This window comes from Pomacea canaliculata, linkage group LG1, assembly GCF_003073045.1.
Source record: "Pomacea canaliculata isolate SZHN2017 linkage group LG1, ASM307304v1, whole genome shotgun sequence".
Taxonomy (NCBI): Eukaryota; Metazoa; Mollusca; class Gastropoda; order Architaenioglossa; family Ampullariidae; genus Pomacea; species Pomacea canaliculata.
Genome location: NC_037590.1, coordinates 4,472,432 through 4,496,373, shown reverse-complemented (window position 1 = coordinate 4,496,373; position 23,942 = coordinate 4,472,432). Strand labels below are relative to the sequence as shown.

The following is a 23,942-nucleotide window of genomic DNA, read 5'->3' as shown; positions in this document are numbered from 1 at the left end:
GCCAGCAGCTGTCTTTAGCACCTCACTGCTTATAAATTTGCCTTGTTAATTTACTAAACTCCCTAACAAAAATTGTTAGTAGCATCAGCGTTCCCAATCTACATTAAAAAGATTGTTTTAAATGACCATTTTTGTAACACATTTAACAATCATACTTGTCATTCAGCCAATGCTGATATAATTCTGATTATTCTGCATAAGCTCATCTTTACTCTCATTTGTCAGTTTTTGTATATAATCTGCACTTTCACTTATTATGGTGTGTTCTTGTTGTAATTCAGCATTGTATTTTGAACAATCTTTTAAACATCTGGAATGCATTTCGTCATTTTCATTTTCATTTTGTACCAGGTGTGATTATATCTGAGCATTTAGACTTGTATAGCAGTGTAGAATCTTTCTTACTATTTTACAATAGTATTCATAGTTAAAATGTACAATTTGTTTTAGAATTTTAGTGTAAATTGTAAACAGTTGGGGTAAGGAGTTAGTTTAGTTCTTTAAAAAGGTACAGACAGTATGGAAAGTTGAGTATTGAGTTGCTAGATGAGAACAACTAACTTTGTTGGTATATAACATCTTAGCCAGATGTATCTTAGTTACTCAGTTACTCTTTGAAAAATAATCTTACCATATGCTGTTTGGACAGATCATGTGGGAAAGAGACTGGTGTGAAAGGGAAAGAATTGTATTTATGGAGTATTTTTACATTTTTTTGTCCCTATCAGAAAGGTTTACTTTAATTGTTTAAATATAAACAGATTATTTATAGAGTGCTTTCACTTAACTAGCTTAGTGATCCAATCTGACATAAATTTACAAAACTGTAAGCGGAAAAGACAAGGGTAACAGTAAATGTTCGCAGTATGTCTTGTTGTTTTGCTTTAAACCAACATTATAAAAATAAATTATTGACTCTTGTTGCTCATATTTATATTTGAACTGGCTTTATAAGGTAACTTGATAAAGGTTTTCCTTGACTGTGTTATGTTCAACAGCAGCAGTTGTGGGAACATGTTTACCACTGAAACCCAGTGCTGCAGGTGCTAATTTTCATAGTGGCTCCTCCATTCCCTCCTCTGCTTACCAACACTTTAGTGAGAATGAATTAAGTAAGTAATAAATGCATATTATTAAGAGTAGGGTCAACCATTTTTATTAGCGAGAGAGTTTGTGCTTATGTGTTTGTGCGCATACATGCATGCATTTTCATGTTTATTTTCTTTTTTTTTTTTGATCACTTGTACTACTTTCTGCTGCTTTGCATTTGCATCTGCATCCATGTTTTCTTACCTCTATTACCTTACAAACATTTCATTGTCAATGCATTTTGCAGTCTCATAAATATCTTATTCTTCAGTTAATTTACTTGTGTTAATTTACATGTTTCAAAATTTCCAGATATGTCTGTCTCCATGCCTGTGCCAAAGAGACCAGTAACTCCACAGCAGCAAGATAAGTTGCGTACAACCATTGGTCCCATCAGCTATCACAACTGGATGACACCTGAGAAGCCATACCACCAGAGGTTAGCAAAAGTCTTTATACAACTATGCAAGGTTATTTAATTATATCATTCATATCACATAACATATATATATATAGATAACATAATTATATAATTCAGGAATTCCTGCAGAGATATTAAGAATTTTTTCCAGGTCATCTTGATCTCATAAATTTGGTTCAGCTTATGAGTCCAAGTAAATTTCCATATTAGTAAGATAAAAGGAATGGAAATACACCAAAGAATATAGAAACCTGCTTTTGCAATAAAATTGGTATTTTGCACACTAAACTTTTCTACTAAATTTTTTTTTCTTATGTCAAGCACCATTTTCAGTCCTCACAATATGCATAGTGGATATATCATGGTTACTGGCATACATTCGTCCTGACATTTACAAGGTTTTTTTTTTTGTTCCTAACCCAAACTACACCTGTCTCATGCAGGCCCCTGTCTATTTTAATTTCAACAATATATCACAGTTCCACTTGCTACCTTAATTAAGCAACAACAAACAAGCAAATAATAGCTCTGAAACTCACTTTAACCAAATAACAATAGCCACTATTTTAGAAAATTAAGAAATTATAAATCAAAATTTTCTATGTACTTTATCACCACACTACTAAGAGCGCCAGTGAAAGTTTTCTCCTGGTAGTTATCCAGAGCTAAAAAAATTAGAATTATTTGTGGCACATGCTTGCACGGGATGTTGCTACATTTAACATATCAAGCACAAGGTCAATTTTGGATGGTTGCCGCACTCACAGACATTTTGATATCATTGCCATGAACTCAACATCCTTAGAATTTACATGCACAAATACTTCAAACACAAGAGCGCTGCCTCTAGGAGTGGGATGGCTTTCTCACTAAAAAAAAGCAAAAAACATCTATGCCTCTGGGGAATGGGCGATTGTATTCTTGCTCTTTAGTGCCAGCTCTAGGGCCAACTGTCTTGTAGCCAATGAAGCTCACACCTTTGTTGAAGCCTTTAGTCACAGACCGGAGACATGGAATGCAAGTGGAAGAATAATGGTTTAGCCTGGTGTGTTCAGGTGGAGCTGCAGGTGTTAAATGAGTAATCAAATAGTTTAGAAGACTGTAGAAGGGTATAAGGAGATGATGTAATTCACCATCACCAGCCAGCACTACACTTCCCAGCAAGGTGTGGTAACCACATTTTTTTTTGTATCTCAGATTTTGTACAACTTATTCTAATTTTAGTATTTTGTTTTGTAGATTCAGCTATTAATTCCTTATATAACTTATTAATAGAAGCAGCAACTAATCCTAGGAGGATATGCAAACCTGAAGGCTTTGTCAAATAAGTGAGCTTCAATGGATTCGATGCTGCTGGCCCAAGAGTCAGCATTACAGGGAAAAGAGGGTGAAGTCATCCATCCCCAAGAGGCAGCACTGGAGTTTCATGTCTGTCCCCTAGAGGTGTATCTGTTCTTAGATTTTTTTGGGGAAAATATATATTTGTGGATTCAGAGAGCATCAGTCCTCAGTGACTGTGTGTTGTGAGTACAGTCTCATGTATGAGCGTTGTTCAACAGTGACATTGTGAGTACGCGCTGAACTAATTCTTCTTATTCTTCTGATCCAGCTGACTATTGACTGGAAAAGAAACCTTATGTTAGTACAATATGCAGAGTTATGAGTACATGTAATTATAACTAGTAACTCATGGATGTAAGTGAGCTGAGATATTGTTCCTTTTACTTTATTCCCTTTTATAATTAAAAATTAGGCAGGGCCTGCAAAAGACAGATATATTTGTCTTTTGTTCAAAATATAGTATTTATAATAGAGAGGAAGAACAAGGGGAAGGTATCCCTTCATATGGAGACCTTCATCAACTGGTGCAGCGCACAGCAGCCCTGACACAGGCAGCTATTGATAGAAGCCCATTGCGAATGAACAGCAAAAGATCAACACCAGGCATCACAGACATAAGGTTGGTTGCACACTCCAAGCTTTCACGCTTCTGAGTGTGACTGATTTGTGGTGGTTTGATTTGAGATGGAGGAAGAAAATTGATTGTGTGTGTGTGGTGAGTGAGGGAGTGTGTGTGAAAGAGAATTTTGTCCTTCTGCAAGTAATAAATCATACATTGAATGATCAGGCGGTTAATAATTTTATAGCTAAAGCATCCTCTGCTGTTCTTAAACATGAAAGCTGTGATTTCTTTAAACATTAGTTTTTGGGTGTAGAGTTTCATAAACGAGGTACTTCATTTCTCACAGTGCTCAAGGATGCCAAGTGCCTCCATCAGAAGCCATGAAGCTAGCACATGAGCTTAACAAGTTTCATCTGGATCCACCCTGTCATCTTCCTCAGCAACAGGGTGATATAGATGGAGTGAGTTTTAAATTTTGTTGGGGCACAAAGAATATCTCAATTCTTTTTTCATCAAAATAAAGAGTAAGATTTGTCGAGGCTCATTTTGTTAACATTCAATGGTAATGTCAGTTTTTACTTACTGGTTCTTGAGCAGTCACCAAGATGATCAAATGTGAGTAATCTGACCATAGTGGTAGGACAGTTCTGTTGCTGTTTTTGCTGGGTAAAACATTAACACTGTGAGAATTAAAAGTATTTCTGAAGAGAAATTATATGATTATGAAAAATAAACAGTTTGCAAAATATCGTGTAGTTTTAATTGTAGAAAAGCTTGTATTGTAAAAGAAAAATGACCTTTAATGTAAAGTTTGATTAATGATTGGGAATTCATTGAGGCACGAAAAGGAGGTTTGGCTTCTGTATGCTTACAGGTGGCCGCAGATAAGGTTCTTAGCAGAGAGATGTTGTCTGATCAGCAGCAAAAATCTGCAGTAAAGAGTTCCAGAAGATCTGTTAAAATGCGTTCCCAGTAAGTGACAGTCATCATTGATCATTGACTCATTCGAGAGTATTTGATTTTCTTCTCGGCCTACCTATTAACCTGGCACATTTTTTCCTATTGGTGCATTTTGTGGTTTTCAAAATCAAGTCTAAATAATACAAATAAAAAAACAAATATTTATAATAATTTCACTAAAAATGACATCTTCAGATTGAAAACATTTTTAAGAGCGTTTTCCAGTAAATCCACTTAAAGAGGAACTGTAGAAAACTGATTTGAAAACTGTGGGAAGTGTCAGTGCAAAGGTAGGTATAATTTCAAACTTTCAAACATTTATCAGGGATGATTTTGTCCAGAAAGCATGTCCTAGGGGTCTTATTTTATCTAGGGAAGACATACAGTGCTACCTACAAGCAAAGTATCCTGTTTGACCCTCATGCCATTGGTTTCCTGGGCTGTGCCAATTGTATGCTAATCTTTAACCAATGGTCTCTAAATCATCATGCTTGTAAGTTCATAATGGGTCCAGAAAGTACAGAACTACAGAACTCCGCTGCATGTCTGGTGCCTAGAGCTAGGAAATGGGACCCTGTCACTCCTCTCCTTTGTTTTCTTCATTGGCTACACATCTTTTCTTGCATTCAGTACAAACTTTGTGTGCTGTGTTTTTTTGCAGGCTCCTGCCCTAACTATTTCTCTGAACTTTTCTTCCCCTACATCTCAGCCAGACTACTCTGCTCTTCGTCTGATGACCGTATGCTTTCTATCTGTCACAGAACAACCATATATGGTCACCGGATTTTTAGGTACTGCCGGACAGTGGAATTCTCTTTCTTTCCTTATCTGCCATATACCCACCATTGAATCCTTTAAATGTCCAGTAAAAACACATCTATTCTATAAGCATTACTCCTTACACTGGTCAAAATAGTTGTCAATAGTTGTGATTAAAGTTAATTGAATAGTCTGCCTGCTCATCTTCCTCTGCAGATTTATGGCACTCTCAATCATTCCTGTTTGTTTCTCTGATTCTTCTTTGTCCTCTATGTTTGTCTTTTATTACTTGTCTGCATATCTCCTTCCATCCTTCATATTCTGTCCATGTCTCATAATTGTCTTATCACAGTTACTCCATTACAGCATTATCCCTGAAAGCTGAGACACTCCAGTCAAGAAAAGCTACATTCCAGCTTTCTCTATCTTTCTGCCCCTGCACACCCAGTGAAATGTCTGTGGTGAAACTGGTCATTTCCCTAATTTTATACATGCAAGGGCAAGTTGCATTAGATACTAGCTATGTATCACTAGAATGGATAATTATAGATTACCTTACAAAGTATGCAAAATGCTGTTACTTCTTCATGACAGTAGTAACCTGTGTTGGGTTTGTTTGAAAATCAGGGTGTTTTTTTTTTTTGTCGTTCGCCTTATTACACTTGGAGACCAGCTCTTGAGATGAAACTGGTGGTCTTCTGTAGAGTCTCCACTGGCCCGTACAGCTTGTTGTGCAGGGTCTCCAACTGTGGCCATGTCTCTTCCCTCAGGGTACGGAGGTTCCTACAGTCCCGTAGGATGTGTTCTGCAGTCTGGTCTGCTTCTCCACATGGGCATCTCGGGGACGGCACGAGGTGTAACTTCCTGTGTAGGTGATGAAGCAGCCTGTTGTGCCCGGTCCTGAGGCGGAAGATAGCGACCTGGTCCGGTCTGGACAGCTGATGGTAACTGTCCAGTGGTTGCTGTGGCCTGTACAGAGACCTGATGATGGTTTTCATCTCTGACATGTTGACTGCATTGTCTTCTTGCTCGTCCTCTGCACCCAACTTAGCCATCCTGTCAGCTTTCTCATTCCCATCTATCCCGCAGTGTGATGGAATCCACTGTAGGGCTGTTCTGAGGCACTTGATGTTTAGCAGCGCGGCTTCCAGGTCTGGCAGTTTGTTGTTGTTGACTGCCTGCAGCACCGACAGAGCATCGGTCAGGAAGACGACCTGGCTGTCATGGTCTGCTCTGCTGCTGATGATGTTTGCTGCGTGGACCAGGGCTTCTACTTCTGCTCTATAGTTTGTACAGTGGAGGCCAGTTGGTATTGCTGCTGCCTGCCACTGTCCATTTGGGAACTGGATGTACACGCCGGCCCCTCCCCTCTGGATAGCGTCTGTGGCTGACCCGTCTGTGTAGGCCCTTATCCATGATTCCTGGGGGTACATTTCTTCTAGCATGGCTAGCGTCAGGGCTCTCTTGCTCGCGTCGCTATGCTCATCCTTTGTTGTGAGGTGAGGAACTGTGGTGCAGATGGTGATGTTCCCTGTTCTGTCTTTCCAAGGAGGAGGATCGAGGGAGAGAGTCGCTACCTGGGCCTGTGCAGGAAGCTTTGTTTGATATTTTCTGTGTAGTGCCTGCGTCTCTCTCACAAAGCTGGATCTTTTCAGCCTTCCCGAGGACAGTTGTTTCTGTCTGGCACTCATCAGGTGGTCTTCACTGTGCCTGTACTTGGTGGCCTGCACGAGTGCTTTGCATTCCCTTCTCTTGTTTAATGGGGGTATGCCTGTTATCTGCTCCATCTTGTCTATTGGCGTAGATCTCATGGCGCCTGTTATGACTCTCAGTGCTTGGTTCTGCACCTTGTCCAAAGTCTGAAGGTGTGACTTGGCTGCTGTCATCCAGGTGCTTGATCCGTACTCTAGGTGTGGTCTTACAGTACCTTGGTACACGGTCTTCAGGATCTTTTCGTTGGCGCCCCAGTGTGTTCCTGCCAGCTTTCTCATGATGTTCAGCTTTCTTCTGGCTTTTGCTTCTGCGTCCAGGATGTGTTGCTTCCATGTCAATCTTTTGTCAAAAGTGACTCCCAGGTACGTCTGCTGGTCTTCAAGTGTCAGTGGAGCGTCTCCCAACTTTAGTCTGCCAGCTTGCGCTTTGGTGGAGAGAGAGAAAAGAGTGGCTGTTGTTTTGTCACGGTTGATGGTAACGCACCAGTTGTCTGCCCAGGCTGCCACTTTGTCTAGTGCAAGCTGCATCCTGTAGGTTGCTGTTGTTGCATACTCTTCTGAGCACCATATGACCAGGTCATCTGCATACAGTGCTGCTTGGACTCCCCTTGGAAGCTCTGGTACCAGGTCGTTGATGAAGAGTATGAACAAGGTCGGCGAGAGTACTCCCCCCTGTGGTACTCCGTGCCGTAGCAGTACCTTACGGCCACAGTGTCCGTCTACAAGCACCCTGGCTCTTCAGTTGTGCAAGTAGGACTTGGTCCACTGGTACATGTTGCCGCTGATGTTGCTTCGCTGGAGCTTGACCAGGAGTCCATCCTTCCAGACCTTGTCGAAAGCCTTCTGCATATCAATAAAGACCGCTAGGGTGACCTTCTGGGCTTGGAAAGCATCCTCAATGACCTGCGCTAGGTGCGTTGTCTGATCTTCGGTGCTTCTGTATCTTCTGAAGCCTGCTTGCTCTGGGATGATGATGCTTTCAGATTCCAGGTACCACTGCAGGTGCTGGTTGATGATGCGCTCTATGGTCTTGCAGACGCAGCTTATCAGGCTGATGGGGCGGTAGCTCAAGATTCGCGACTTGTTCTTCCCTTTTTTCAGAACAGGGATCATCCTGGCTTCCTTCCAGCACTGAGGTACCTGGCCTTCTCTCCAGCTAAGGTTGAAAATGTCCAGTAGTTTAGTGAGGGCTGTGCTGCCAAGGTGTTGCAGCATATCATTCGTTATGTTGTCTGGAGCTGGAGATTTTTTCTTCTTCAGCTGTTTGATGGCATTCTTCAGTTCTTGGATGGTGATATCTTGCTGCATCGACTCATGGACATCCCCATTTGTTGTTCTTTCTTTCTCTTCTTTTCTGAATTCTTTTTGCAGATGCGGTGGGATGGTGATGCTGCTCTCCTTTGCATATGCTTGCGCAAATGCATTTGCTGCTGCCTTATCTGTCAATGTCTGTCCATCTTCTTCAAGGGTGATCTTCTGTCCCTTGTTACCCTCATCATTTAGTGCCTTGGTCAGCCTCCACAGCTTGGTGGTGTCTCTCTCCATATTCAGCCCTGCTGTCTTTTCTCTCCAGCTTCTTCTCTTGCACTCTACTTTTGTTCTTAGCAGTTTGGCATTTGTTTCTTGCAGCTTGATGTTGTTTTCTTGACTGGGGTTGGTTTCTGCTTCTTCTCTGGCTTTTGTCAGGTCATCGTGGGCTCTCTGAAGTTCTGCTGTCCAGTACGAAGTGTAGTCCTTTCGCACCCCTCGTGGGATAGTTTCTTTGGCTGCCTTGATGATACTGGCATTGAAATCTTTGACGACGTTGTTGATGTTTAGTCCTTCCACCTTGATGTCTTTTGTGAGTTCATTTGTTCGTATTCTGAACAGCCCCCACTGTGCCTTCTTATGATTCCATCTGGCGTGCTGCGGGGGTTCAGGTGTTGTTCTTCCTGTGATGGTAAGGAGTACTGGGCGATGGTCACTTCCTCCCAGCTGGTCTAAGACTGTTCTGCTCAAATTCTTGTGGATGTCGTCTGTGCAGAGAGCCAGGTCTGGTTTTGTTGTTGTGTGCCAGCGGTGCGAGTAGAAGGTTGGTGGATCTGTGGGGTCGTTGACAAGGATTAGATGGTTCTCATCTTGCCAAGTTTCAGTATCTTCTCCTCACTTGTCAAGGATGTTGTATCCCCGGTGTCCGGTCACTTAATCCCCAGACACTTCATCCCCGACACTTCATCCCCGACACTTAATCCCCTAGACTTTTAATCCCCAGACACTTCATCCCCGACACTTCATCCCCGACACTTCATCCCCGACACTTCATCCCCGACACTTCATCCCCGACACTTAATCCCCAGGCACTTAATCCTTTATAAATCATTATGTAATGCTTCTGTCAAAGCATTGAATTAGAATACGTCATCCCCACACACTTATTCCTGTACAGAGCAAAGTGTGATTTCTAATCACTGATTCTTTTATCAAGCATTGTTTAATGCCTGTATAACACGAACAAACAACTCTGTGGAGGGTTGGCATCACGCCCTTCAATCTCTCTTCTCTTGTCATCACCCAACAATGTGAACATTCCTTGATGGTCTATGTAAGGATTGTCAGCTACACAAGGCGTCTGGTCTACAAATCATGCGTCGGTAAGAGAAACGTCCAGAGAGGAAATACGCTGAGTTAGCAACATTGTAGAGAGATATGAGTCAATGGATCGTCTTCTCTACCTCCGATCCTTAGCTTACCTTTCATATTGATTAACAGCAATTACCTCGCGAACACTCAAGAACAATTTTCATATCATATTGTTGAAGAACATTAAATTTACTTGCTTATATGAACTTTAACTAATGTTGTAGATGTTCAAATGACGTTGAAGTTAAAAGCATGATTTGAATTTGAATTATTTGAATTTCAATTAAATTTTTCGCTGACTTCATAATTTTTATAGTTAAGGATTTAGTTTAGGGATTAAGTGTCTGGGGATGAAGTGCTTAGGGATTAAAAGTCTAGGGGATTAAGTGTCTGGGGATTAAGTGTCGGGGATGAAGTGTCTGGGGATTAAGTGACTGGGAACCTGTATCCCCAACTCTGGGACTGGCTGTTAAAGTCTCCAGCGATGAGGAAGCCGCTGTCTGGAACCTGGATAGTGTCAAGGGACAGCATCTTGTCACTGGGGCAGTAATAGTTGATGACATGGAGGACGCTGTTTGTGATGGTGACCTTGACTTCTATGTATTCTGCCTCATCCATGTAACTTTTCGTTTCGCTAGCATTCATGTTGTTTCTGACTAGGGTCAACACTCCACCTTTCTTTCTCCCCTGACGATCACTCCTGAAGGTCTGGTACCCTCTGATTTTGAAGGGCTTTTCTTTTTGTAGGTGAGTTTCCTATATACAGCATATGTTAATGCTGTTCTGGTGCAGGAACTGTTCTAGTTCTATCTTCTTGTTGGTAACCCCTTCTGCATTCTAATGCATGATGTTAATGTTGGGGTTGTCCTTGGCTTTGGTGGTACGCTGGCCAGTCGCTTTCCTTCCTCGTCCCCTGGCTCCACAAGACGAGTTGAAGGGACCTCCAGTAGCTGAGGGTGGGCTCCTTTGAGGCACGGAGCCCGGCACTGCACCTGCCTGGCGGATCTTCACAGGGCGAGCACCATTTCTATCAATACTGTCTTCAAGTGGCATAGGCAGTTTTGCGTGGTGGTGTGGTTATTTCAGAGTGCGCCTTGCGGCCCACCACCTCCGACTTCAGCACTCATGGACCACTCTTTGTCTGGTCTCTACCCTTCGACCTGTCCGACATGGGTGACCCTGCTAGGAGCTGATGCTCCTGTCGGTATAGCTCTTAGGGTCATCGAGACACGCAAGCCCCCCGACCGCGGCAAGGTGGTGATACAACAGGGGGAAAATCAGGGGTGAAAGACATTAAATTGTTTCTCTGAGTCTGCAGAAAAAAATTCGGTGAATTCACTGAACTGACAATGACATATCTAGCAGTGACAGATTTAACATATATATAATTTGATATGACACTTAAACCTTTTGTTGACTGTATTCCTAATGAACACTTAAGAGATATTCTGATTTGATTTAGGATTGGTGCTTCTGAAAGTCACACTTATAATAATAGATATGCTGTTCTTCACGCCCAGTTCCTTCCAGTTCCAGTTGCCCCTTATGCAACTCGGACCTCAATGATGACATACACATTTTACTCATGTGTATAACTTAACGATCTGAGACTAAAATGTTTACCTGAAATAAAATGTAAATACTTGCCACAGTGTACATTGAAATCTTTTGATTAATAACCAACATGTTGCTAGATTCATATGCTATGAACTCAAACGACGACAAGAAATAGTTAATAGTTGATGTAATAATAGATATGTAAAAGGTACATACCTTTTTCACTGTATAAGCTTGTTTACTATGCTTAATTGTCTGTATGTGAGGTGTTATATTACTTGTACTGTAATATTATTCGTAATAGAATAGCATGGCTGCCCTGGTACATGAAGCTCATGAATCTAGTTGTAAGGGTCAATGACCTATAAGTAAAGAATTTGAGTCTTGAGTCTGTCATTCTGCCTACCTCTTGGCTGTCCAGCTCAGTGGAAGGACGTTGTCCTTTGCAGACTACTTTGGGTAGGCCACACCGGTGCTATGCATTCCTGTCTTTTAAGAGGCAAACCCTGTCAAAATGTACTTGGTGTCCAGGAAACATTGCTATTGTAATTTTAATTACTTTGCTCACCATCCAGAGTGTTCACCAACAGTTGTTTAGGAGGCTACAACATCCTCTCACTGGGCTTTTACCTTTTGTCAATACATAGCTATTTGTCAGTTTGTACTGTGTGCTTAATCACTATTGTTTTGCATTTGACTAGTATGACTGCTTCACATTTTCTTTGCCCTTATGAAGTTGCTGCTGGCATGGTGTTAAACAACAGCAAATAATTGTTTCCCTGTTTCAATAAGTATGACATTTTCTCACTGATACAGTCTTCATTTCTAGCATGGTGTCTTCCTAGTAGCTGAGATGAGGGCTTAGTTGGAGAGATCTTATATTACCTAAATGTGGAAAAAGATAAATAATACAGAAAACTTGCCTTTATATTGTCAAACACCAGTCTTTTCTTCAGCTGGTACAGTACTTTAGTCATCAGTGTTGACATGCCATTTGTGCTGTGATGACTCAATGTGAGCTAACAACGAATATTATAAAATCCCTTGCAGACTTCTCATGAAAAAAAAAAAAGGGCTATACTTAGATGCCGTGCACAATGGACACTTCTAAGCATACTGTGTAGAATTATAATAAAACTACAAAATAAAACATTGCCTACTTTAAAACTCATGTTCACTTTAAATTTCCTAACAAGAATGAAAATAAGCAGTATTTGTTCTCCATTGTAATTAATATTTTGTTAAAGTTTTGCTTTGTTGACACTGCAACTTACACAAAATAAATTCAAACATGACAATGATTAAGCAAATAAAAACATCTCAAATTTTCACAATACCTTTGACCACACTTATGCCTTTGAAATTAACAACTAATCCAGCAAAAACAAGAATATTGTGCCTGTACACTGACTAACCATTTCCCAGAACATATGCACACTAACCACTCCAAACTTCCAACAACATAATAAGCAGAACAGCCAGTAGTATTGTGGTAAGCAATCCATAGCCACCACTGAAATAAGGATTGTTGGGTTCTGGGGTCAGATCTTGTCTCAAGGCACATGCACACTCCGGTCTGGATGTGATACCTGTTCCTAGACCTGGCCGTTGGGGCTTTTCTAAAGGTATTCTTATTTCCATGCCCTTCCCTTCAACATCTCTTTCCTCCAAAATTAACTCTAGGCGGAAGCACTTTTTTTTTTTTTTTATAACCAAATCTCGTAAACCTGTTTCAGAAGAGAAGAGACTGAACATGAGAAGCATAAAATAAAAACGAAGGCAGACATCTTTACAGTGAAGACAACACAGAAATGGGATAAAGATTCGAAAGAATCTGAAAAGTTAAAAAGTGAGCAGAGGGGAGTTTCGTCAGGAAGATCCCACACGAATGACTCTGAATCAGACAACCCTTATTCTCCTACACGGAAACAGAGGTCAGTTGGTGCTGTTAATGCTTGGCCTTCTGAGTGAATTATAAAAGTATTCATAATATCTTAAGTGCAGAGTGATGGTCAATAATCCTTATGCCATCTCATCCTTTTTATTTATCATTCTGTATTTTTTTCTTCATGCCCTTGTGTGCATGTGTGTGTACATTGTGAGCTTTATGAAAACCAGGGACATTAGTAGATGGAGGTTAGGGTAATAGTCTGGGTTACAGTTAGTGTTATTTTAAAGTTTAAGTTGGGTTAGCAGTTAAATTTATTTTGGGGGTTAAGGTTTTGTAAGGGCTATATGTTGGTCGTTCTAAGAATGTATGCTATTTTTATCTTTATTGCTTTTAGCAGCAAGAGAAAATCATTTTTTGTTGAATTTCATAGGAGGGAAGCAGTGATATGTGTGAACTGACAACTGTGGCCAGTTGTTTCCTTTGAAAAAAACATTGGTAATTTTGTAGAAATTTGACTTTTAGAAACCATGGACAGAAACTTGAGACTTTTCTTGCTTTGCTTATATACTTTATGTGTCCTTGGTTTCTGTGAAATGTATACTTTGAGAGTGTGTGTGTGCTTGTGTCAGTGTGTTTTCAAAGAAGATAAATGTGCACTATCTTGCATTCCTTATTGACAACATAGACTTTATTTTGCACACAGGAGTAAAAATATTTTCAGTCCAGTGGATAAGTGTAAATATTAGATTCATATTTTTGAGACACATTCTTTTTCAGCTTCTCAAAACTGAGAAAAGTGAAAAAGTAAAAAAATGTTCCCCAGTACATTTTAGTTTACTTCTCAAATATAAAATTCCACAAAGAAAAATATATTCTACCTTGACCTGTTCATTAAATACAGTGATACCTCGGTTCTCGAACGCCTTGACTTTCGACCAAATTGGTATTCGACCAGGAAATTCGAGAAAATTTTGTCTTGGAATCCGAACAAATATTTGGAACTCGAACATCCGAAAGTCCGAGATGAGGCGAGTTAAGCCGAATGGCGTTCATTCGGCCCAGCGCGCCTTGCTTGCGTCATCAGTGACAATAACCCTCTCCCTTCCCTCCTCCCTCCACATTCATTCCCTCCTGCCATAAAGTTTGGTGCAGGTACAGTAAATGAAACACAATTTACTGTACTGTACAGTACATTTTTTTGTTTGTTTTTGTTTTTGTTTTAATAAATACACTTTTATTTCTTATTTCTTGTTGAGACTCATGTTTTTCTACATATTATATACAAATTAGGCCAGTAAATAGGCATTTTCTGGGGCTTGGAACGAATTAATCCAGTTTCCATTATTTCCTTTGGGTTTCATTGCTTCGGTTCTCGAACAATTTGGTTCTCGACCGTCCTCCCGGAACGAATTATGTTCGAGAACCGAGGTATCACTGTAACAGTTTATGGATTTTTCCGTCTTCTTGGTAAGCTTAACAGCCAAACTGTTTCTTAATTTCCATCACAGAATTGCTATCAGTGACAGTTCATGACGCTGACCCAAGGCAATCAGAACATCTGAAAAAAGTTACAAGTCAAATTTCATGTGTAATATTATATATTTTAAAACTGGTAGTTCTAGTATCAAGATTTCATCAACAACTTTACCACATCTCATTGTTGTCAGCATATTGCTTACCTACAATTTTTTTCAATAGGCATCATGACATTGTGGACGATGTTCTTAGCTGTGATTCTGATGAACTGGTAGCTGCCCTAAGAGAGCAAGCAAGAGGGCAGATTAAAAAAAGATTGCTGTTCCAGAAACTGGATAGAATGGGCGATGAATCATTGTTTGATATACATTGCCATCTGGATACTGAAAAGGATATTGCAAGAAAAAAACAAAATGTGAGGATCATCAACTCGATAAGTTTAGATTTCTGTAACAATTTTTATTTCGAAAGAATTTATTTATAGCAACAGACAGAACCTGATATTCTTGATGTTATTTGATTTTTGTTTTTAAAGAATAATGTATTATTTGCTGTTTTCAAAGTCTTTATTAAAACAAATTTTAGACATGTGATCCTAGATCATAATTCATAATTAGAAAATGATAAATGACATACTAACAGATTTTGGAGAAAATGTATGAGGAGGAGTATGAGGACATTGCCGAGGAGGTTGAGAGGCGCCTGAAGGAGGAGAGCAAGTTTTTGAGCAAGCTGGTAAGCTGTGAGATGACATTGTACCCTAATAGTGTTCTAACAGTATCATTCTAGAATGTTAAGTCATATCATGACAGAATCAGCTAACAAAGAAAGGCTGTTATAAAGATAGAGTACTGTTACTTAAGGGCCATAATTTTGTGCTTTTTATGTTAAAAATCTCTGATGAAAACTATTTTTACCATTTTTTGGCTCTATTAAAGTTTTGATGTTAACCAGTCCATGAGAACGAAAGTACTTTTCAGCTGTATATGTTGTAAGCTGTTATAAATGATGGTGGATATTTTATGTTTTCAAGGAAGAAGAATACAAGAAAATGTTGATGGCAAGGAAAAAACCTAAGAAGACTAAAAGTTCAACCAAGCCTAAAGGTAAGAAATTTTGTTTGTTTGTTTGTTTGTTTTTTTATTTTATATTTATCCAGGTGTAGGACTGCAGCAGCTAAATGTTTTGTGGCATAAGCAATGTATTTATCTCTCTGTATGTATTTTTGTGTTGTGTGTGTGTGGTTTGTGGACATGCACATGCATCTTCTCTGTCTTGATGACAATACTTAACAATTATTTTTGCATGTTTTGCCTAATTCCTAACTTTGTAGACTTTTGGAATATTCACAGCTTGTGGTTACTGAGTCCAGGAGTCTCAATAGTCGTTAAATTGTCTTTATGTGTTATAGTCTGAGTGAAAACAGGTTGTAATATGATAGATAAACCAAATGGTCACACTATTTGCTGAATGTGTTTGCAGGGTACTTGACAGCGGCAGCTCCAAAGAAGCTAAAAATCTCTTTTCAGTCAAAGAGTTCCAATTCCAATGCCAAGTGCCAGACTGACAACACTGATGTTAGAGCTCCAGCTGCTGCTGGTCGATGTAAGCTTCAGGAAGTAATTTAACACATAGTAGCTCATTCAGAAACAGTTGTAAAATTATGATAACCAACAAGTCTAGAAATTTGCAGAAGTTATTGTGCACTGTTGTTATTTAGAAATCTTGTACTCTTCACTGGATACAGCACTTACATAGTTTAAAGTTTAAAAATTGTGTATAGAAGTGATCAAAGAAAGTCATATGAGAATTACACTACTTCACCAATACAGGTCTTAAGTATATAAAATGTTCGTCATGTGCTATGATAAATACTTGTGACCCATTATCAACTTTTAGATGGTTTCTTGCCATCAATTTCAGACAGTTACATTTGGGAAGAATCCATAGAATTACTGAGTTATGTCATCAATTTTAGATGGTATTGTATTGGAAGAGTAAGCAGAATTACTATGTCATCAATGTTAGACCACTATACATATGAAAAGAATCAACAGAATTACTGAGTTATGTTCTTTATTTTAGTGTTGATCTCAGATGAGGATGACCTAATGCCCCTGTTGATGAAAGAGTTTCCTCATCTGTATATTTCTGACCACACCTGGCATGAGCTGTGGCGAAAAGGTATTTCGCAGATTGAAGGCCTCACACGATCCTATGAAGAAAACAAGAGGCGTAAGAGCAAAGTACAAAAACAGGTTGGTATGTGGTAGCTATTTTGTGTTTGAGGAACTTTGATGTTAAATTCTTGTACATATTTATAAACACCTTGACTGATTGTGATATTATCTTATAATTATCATTCTGATTAATCATTCTGCCTAATTTTTGGAGTCTGGTGGATTGCCTTGAAATTCTGATCATTGTACTGCATCCAGATTTCTTCCACTTGGATTGCCATGTTTAAGATATATCAAGCCCAGCTACAATTATCACAGACACAACAAAGACTTGCAAAACAGTACTTTTTTTGATGGAACTATTCTATAAGTCAAGGACTAAGTGTGACAGGACTTGGGACATGTTTCTGAAATGTCTGTATTTATTTGACAGTTGGAGGAAGCTGCACAGAAGCATGAAGTTCTTGCACAGGCTATCAAGAAACAAATGGAGCACAGTAAACGTCTGGTAATGCATTAGCTGCTAGTTACTGTTTTTACATGTTTAATATTTTTATGCAAAACTGCAAAAGTTATATTATGAACCAGCTGAAATCTATAAACATAGTAGAAACTGCTGCATCAATTTTTTTTTTTTAATCTGAAAGGTTTGGAAGCTTTTAAAGTAAGATGAAAGAATGTAGTCTCCCTCAATTTTATATTTTAATTTACAGTAATCAAAAATTTTTTTAAAAATTGCCATCTTGAATATATAATTTCTTTCTTCAAATACTTATCAGGTGACATGACTATATAGAGATTACTCTAATAGTCACCACAATTTCAGCTGTATATTCTTGATCAGACAAACATTGACCAATGACAAGGGCATTGTCCTGCCCTGTCTGACCAGTCAAACATCAGAGTTGAGACTGAGACCCATAGCGGGGAGGTAGGAGAGAACTAGTTGTCATGTCATCTGGAAAGTACTTGTGCATGCTGGGGACATGTCATGCCTGGCCTTGGCTTGCTCCAAATCTTGTATACACTTGAATGTGCCCTCGTAGACAACTAAAGTGGTGGCCTTTTTAGTGGCTAGATGCTTTTTAGATGCTCCTGCTTCACCTGAAAATCATCAAATGGCAACTGCACTCCTAACAACTTCAAAGGGGTGCTGTTATGAAGCAAGATGAATTGTTGTGGCTGAGGTGAAGTCAAAGCAAGTGTCTTGTCTCCAAAGTTGCAAAATACAGACCCCACAAACATTGCTTTACGCTACTTTACCATAGGGCATCTTTGTCACTGCTTTATAACTCCATCCTACTAGTGGAGGAATAAACTGGTTTTTCCATACAGGGTTTCCATACTTTCATTAACCCAGCTTTCGCCGCTCAAGACACGCATGGTGTGATATAGCCTTAGTTGCTGGAATGTCATAAAACACTAACAAATAAACTGCTCAAAACAGGCCTCAGTGACGAGATTTGTCAGGTGCTGCATCTGTCCAGCTGTTTCTGTGACTACCTTTAGTAAAAGACCAGCATAACAGTTTGTCAGTTGGTACCAGTCAGGGGATCTATGCATTTTATGTTCCTATGTATATGCAGAAAGTGAAGCAGCTAAAACTCATTTTATTGGATCAAAGCCGGGTGAAAAACTGGTGTGAGCTCATTGGTCAGGCAGGTCACGATGGTGGGGTTGAGGTGATGAGTTGATACATGTGTGCTTCCTGATCATTCGATGTTTGTCTAATTAGTAGCATACAGCTGGAATTGAATTGGCTAACAGGACGATCTCCGTCTAGTCATGTCATCTGGTATAGTACCAAAAAAAATGTTTTCTTATTCAGTAAACAATCATTTACATAATCATTAGTTTTATTAACCTGCCTTTGGTGCATATTATTAAAGAAAAGTTTATATATGCCTCTGTATTGATCAATGAGTGCTATGATACAGTGTACAGCCTCCTCAACCATCTCATAATCTATACATGTGTTATATTATTATAAGTATTTTTGTTGTAGCTTTAAAGGATTTTAACACTGGCGAGTTTTGACCGTCTGTGAAGTGTTATGTGATAAGAGTTTTTGCAGCACAAATTCCAGATTTCTAATTTTTCTGTTGTTGTCTGATCTGTGTATTTATATTCTAACATCTTTTTATAGACTGCTTTGCTGCTCTAGGAAAATTTCCATTGCAACATTTATTTGCTCTAATACACAAGAATTATTATTATAATAGAAATTGTAATTTGCATCATAATATCCATAAATGTGTTTCTGCTTTTGATCAGATATGACGGTTTTTTTTCCCCCCCATTAGCATGACATCCAAAATCAGAAGGCTCAACAAACATTGATGAAAAATAAAGTGCACGAGAAGCGTCTGCAATCTGCCCGAACACGACGCTACTACAACGACTATCAAGTTCGTACTCGTTCCAAGATGCTTAAGCGCAGAACCAAAGAAGAAGCGGTATGTGTCAGTCTGATGGCATCTATTTTCACTTCATTGTAGAAATTTGTAGAAAAGGGATAAAAATATTTGTGCCTTCTAACTTGTAAATGCTACCTACTGTATGAAGGTGGTGAAGCAGAGGAATTGACTAAAAATGATATCTGAGGAATGAAAAAAGGTTAGCAAAAGTATGTGGTAATTCACATCATTTTGCATTGATTGCAAGAAATTATTTGAAATTAACCTTGTAATTTGCTACTGATGATAAATAAAAACAGAGCATCTTCGCCCACAGATCTTCAAAAATCTGTTCAAAGATGGATTAAGTATTCAAAAAGAAAGAATCCTGGAAATGCGACGGTATGCAAAAGACCAGAGAGAAAAACAGGATCAAAGGAGGCAAGATGAAATTGACTCCTTGGAGAACTAGTATCCTTGTATACGTGCAAAAAAAAAAAATTGTGCAACCTGTGGGTTTTGTTTGGATGGGTGAAAGAGTTGGACATTTTCAGATTTTTTCCCCCTAGGATTAACAGTTAAAATTGAGGACATCGCTCATTCATTCATCTCTTGACTCTTGATTTGTACCAGTTGTTAGGGGAGCTCTTGGATGGATGCAGCAGCTGACAAGGCCTGCCACTAACACCTGTTTTGAGCAGTAGTAAGCAGGTCCTGCACAGCCCACTACTTTATAACCAAGTTATTCTTTTGGCTACCTTGGTGTTGACCTCCCTCCAAGGTACCTTGAAGGACAGTCTTCCGCAATGTGTTGTGCCAAGTTACATGGTCAAACCAGACCAGCTTGTGCTGCTTGACTGTTGCACTTAGGGGTTCCTGGTGTCCTGTAAACATGGTGACTATGCTTTGTACAGAGATAGCTTTTATATTCCCTGTAAGAAATCCTCAGGCACTTTTTCTCGAATGTCTGGATTCTCCCCTCCAAATCAGCAAGCAAATTCCACATTTCACATCCATAAAGCAGGATTGGTTCTATGAGGGAATGGTACAGATTGTATGTAGTAAACCTTGTCCAGCCTAGCCATTGCCACAATCCTGATGCAGATGCCTTTCATGGAGCTGCTGTGTTTGGAAAGAGTGGGTCCCAAATACTTCAGACAGTCCAAGCTGCACTGTTTAGACATCTGCTTTGCTGTTGCCAGTGACCATGACTTGCTGGTCTCATTCAAACTTTCTGTTGGCAAGGTTTTGCATTTCTCTGCACCTGATATCTGAAGGATGTCGTCTGCAAAGCATAGATGACAAATTGGCCTCCCACCAAAGGAGATGGAAGTTGAGTTGGATAGTGATGGAGGGTTTCATGCATGATGTTGTCCATAAAAGATGTTGTATGGCACGGTTGATAGGGGGCACCTTTGATGGAAGCCTACTGTCGTGGGAAAGAAAGCTCCCATTTGGTTATCCAGCAGTGCTGCTATCATTGAGCTCTCATACAGCATTTTGATGACTTAGACAAGACCCTCTTCTATGTCAAAATTTAAAACTGGGATAGAGATTTTGCTTATGCTAAAGATGCAGCAGTTGAAGTTCATCTCAACTGTACTCAAATGTCCTTTTACCTGATCTGAAGCCAGCCTGTTTCTCTGCTAGCAGCTCCTCAGTGGTGCTAGTGTAATTTTTTAAATTACTTTCAGCATGACTTTGTTCTGTAGTTCTCGCACTATTAGCTGTTTCCTTTCTTTGGAAGGGGTATGACTAGTAACTGCATCTATTCTTTGCCCTTCCAGACTCTTTCTTTGGAAGGGGTATAGCTAGTAACTGCATCCATTCTTTGCCCTTCCAGACTCTTTCATCCCCACCGTGCTTGAAAAGCTCATCTGAGATGTTGTCAACACCAGGTGACTTTCATCTCTTCAGACTGTTACACTCATTCTAATTCTTCCCGTAGAAGTAGTAAATCTGCAGGTTTGCTAGTTTTTGTCTGGTTGTTTTGATGTCTGTTCACAGCTGGAAGTTGTACTGGTCTTTGCAATATTCAGTCCATCGGTTAAGTACAGCGGTGCTTTCTGTGAGAAGGCAGCCATTACTTTCTTTGATGACTCAGGTATTTTGTTTTAGTCCTGCTGTGTGATGTCATTTGAGGCCCAAGGTTTTCTATTTTTTTCCCCTTTGAAGCCCTAGCTCTTCCTAAGCTGTTTAGAGTAGCACCTCTTTGATGTTTCCAGCAAGGGGGTCTACATCACAGTCCACCAACCATCAGTGAAACAAATTTACTTATAACTTCAGCTTTTAAAGTTTCTGCAGTACTTGGGTCTTGTAGCTTCTCCACATCTGATCAAACTTGGGGGATGTTTGAATGGTGCTTCAACCTCAGCTTCACCATCAGACTCTTCATTAAGACAAAGTCATTGTTGCTGCCTATGTCAGCGCTTGGATATGTCCTTGTCTTGCCCTTGTTGATGCTGAATTTGAAACACCTAGGCAACAGGACAAAGTCAGTTTGGCTATAGACTAAACCAGGTGTCAAACTGTCTTCGTTGATTTCTTGGGTATTGGCTAAGGTGAGTCAATGGCTTTCTTCAATTATTTTTATGGCAGGTTATTTAAAATAGGGAACATGACTAGGAAAAAATGGAAGACTTGCATTTAGTAACAGACTCTTTAATTTCTGCAGACATGCTTTGATGTATGTGGTTGGGCTTGTGAGCAAAAGAAAAGTTTCTGTCTGGGACTTCCTCAGACAGACAATAAAGTTTGATTTGATTTACTTGTATTTGCACATGAAAGAGGAAGCTGATTCCTATATTGTATACAGCTATAATAAGTGTATGCTTTGGATTATATTTTCCCCTTCTGCTTGTTTTCTTAACTGGCTTTAGTTATCGTGATCAGTTTGACATGCTAGTGCAAAAGGTTATCAATGAGCGACAGGAAACTTTCATCAGGGAGAAAGCCCAGAAAAAGGTAAGAAAAAACTGTGGATGAAAGGGTGTTACTGCTGATCTTGTAATCTGTTGTATAGAGGAGACTTCTGCTCTAGTGGTTGCTGTGCTTCATTGAAGTTGTTGCTGGAAAGCTCTAGCTAGGCAGCCATGGTGTACAGCAGCAGTGATTATTTATTAGGGAAGGTAGTACATAGATTGTGGAAGTAAAGGATGGGCTCAAGCATTCATATACTATGCGTTAGATGTGGGCAGTAATTATGAAAGTAGGATTAGTTATTGTCCCAGAGTAACATGGGGAAATCAGGGGCAAGATGCTTGGCCTTATGCCCTACAGATATTGCTTTACTCCTGGTGCCAGTTCAGTGACAAAGATCCCCTGTTGTAAAATAACCTAAAGCATTATCTCTGGACACAACTTGCCTCTGATTTTCCCATTATACCCTGGGACAGCAACTTGCCTTCACTTTATATCTATGGCCTTTAGTGACCCACTTTGATTTGTTTCTATGCTGGAGGACCTTTATTTACTTTTATCATCTTTGAGATTAAGATATAAAAAAAAAATACGGAAAGATAGATGCACTGTTCCTTATAAACAGCTGCAAGTCTAAAATATGTACATGCATGGCCACTATGTATTTATTATTTTGATCATCTTTTAATTTACCATTCTAGGTGTTGGACGATATGAAGCGTGATCTTCGGCGCAGGATGGAGACTGAAATCGGAGAAATACAATCACAACTGTTCCGTGATGATGATGATGCTTATTTCCGACAACTGGATGCTGATTGCCTACGTCATGGACTGCAGATTGCAAAGTACCAAACTCGAGTGTAGTTCTTTGAAAAGATTTATACTTGGGTTGACCTATATGTTTCATTAAGTTGCTGATTTGTTTAAAATGACATTTTAAGGCATCCTAATATTGAATAAAATCTCCTCAACTCATGTTTTTGACTTTCTCGGTGATTCTTTAAAAAATTGCCTGCTGTCACATCTATTTAGAAGATGCAAGGCTGAAACGTTTTCAGACATCTGCGATTCTGTACATCTATGTTTGATTTGTGCCACTGAATGATTTCATGAAAATGATTCAACATATCTGCACAATTTGGGAGTAATAAAAACCTCTTGAATTGACTAACTCCACTTCACCCCATTTTTCTTGGATCCCTCCAATTTGAGAGATTTTTAGGAATAGTCAATCTGGGGAGAGAGAAGTATCATTTAAAAAAAAACTGGAGAGAAAATCTAAAAAAAAACAACCTATTACAAGAGTCAAGTGTTTTCAAGGTAATGCACTGCTAAATAAAGCAATTATAATGTGAATGGCACAAATGAATAACTTCCTAAGCATATTTCTGTTATTTCCCAAAGACATAGCATTCTCATTGATCATGTGTATATGTGACGATTATGGTTTGATGGGCAAACTTTCAACATTTTCTGCTGTTTATTTTTTTTCTTTCGCTACCGATCTTTGACCTGTCTTCCTTCCCACGTAACGCCTTGGTCTCTCTTCTCTGTGGCCTGCTTTAGACTCACTGCTTTTGCCATGCAGGGTGAGGCACGTCAGACGAGATGGGATTCTAAAAGCTGAGGTTCCTGATTGGTTTGGGCCCATCAGACAAACATGTCTCTTTGGCCCGAACTTCTAGACAAGAAGTTGGTGTGGCCCCAATTAACTTGGTCTTTCATTGCCGCAGCTTTGCTAGAGGGCTGTGGCCAGGGTCAGTCTGGTCTAAACATCTACATGCCAGAGTATCTTCTCCCTGCTGGACATCCCCTTGTTGAACTACCTAGTGGGTGGGGAGCAAGGGGAACAAACTATTATCTACCCCATGGCAAGAACAAAAGACTCCATTCTGGACAGACGCCACCATGTAAGCAAGATGTCTTCAGACACATTTCAAAGATAAAAGGAGAGATGATGTATTCGAGTCTGTTGTGAAGGCCTAGTCCCGGTTTTTGATCATTGGAGCAAAGCCAGACTAGACACCCACGGCAATCGCCGATCACCATCGACAAGGG

At 39.6% G+C, this 23,942-nt stretch overlaps 1 protein-coding gene across 5 annotated transcripts in view; it reads left to right on the top strand.

Annotated features, from left to right (window-relative positions):
* The window catches only part of LOC112563740 (centrosomal protein of 95 kDa-like), a 30,259-nt gene extending 7,399 nt beyond the window's left edge, over window positions 1-22,860 (top strand). For 2 of the 5 annotated variants that reach the window (XM_025238024.1, XM_025238049.1), the window contains exons 10-25: window positions 999-1,112; window positions 1,402-1,528; window positions 3,312-3,470; window positions 3,760-3,874; window positions 4,288-4,385; window positions 12,757-12,954; window positions 14,610-14,802; window positions 15,030-15,122; window positions 15,421-15,493; window positions 15,870-15,992; window positions 16,473-16,645; window positions 17,001-17,075; window positions 18,871-19,023; window positions 19,301-19,434; window positions 21,843-21,927; window positions 22,584-22,860. In XM_025238024.1, the coding sequence (XP_025093809.1) occupies window positions 999-1,112; window positions 1,402-1,528; window positions 3,312-3,470; window positions 3,760-3,874; window positions 4,288-4,385; window positions 12,757-12,954; window positions 14,610-14,802; window positions 15,030-15,122; window positions 15,421-15,493; window positions 15,870-15,992; window positions 16,473-16,645; window positions 17,001-17,075; window positions 18,871-19,023; window positions 19,301-19,434; window positions 21,843-21,927; window positions 22,584-22,748 (2,078 nt within the window). In that variant the 3' untranslated portion in view covers window positions 22,749-22,860. The remainder of the gene's footprint in view (window positions 1-998; window positions 1,113-1,401; window positions 1,529-3,311; window positions 3,471-3,759; window positions 3,875-4,287; window positions 4,386-12,756; window positions 12,955-14,609; window positions 14,803-15,029; window positions 15,123-15,420; window positions 15,494-15,869; window positions 15,993-16,472; window positions 16,646-17,000; window positions 17,076-18,870; window positions 19,024-19,300; window positions 19,435-21,842; window positions 21,928-22,583) is intronic. The other 3 variants (XM_025238041.1, XM_025238034.1, XM_025238059.1) reach the window with 3 other exon arrangements.
* The last annotated feature ends 1,082 nt before the right edge of the window (window positions 22,861-23,942 follow it).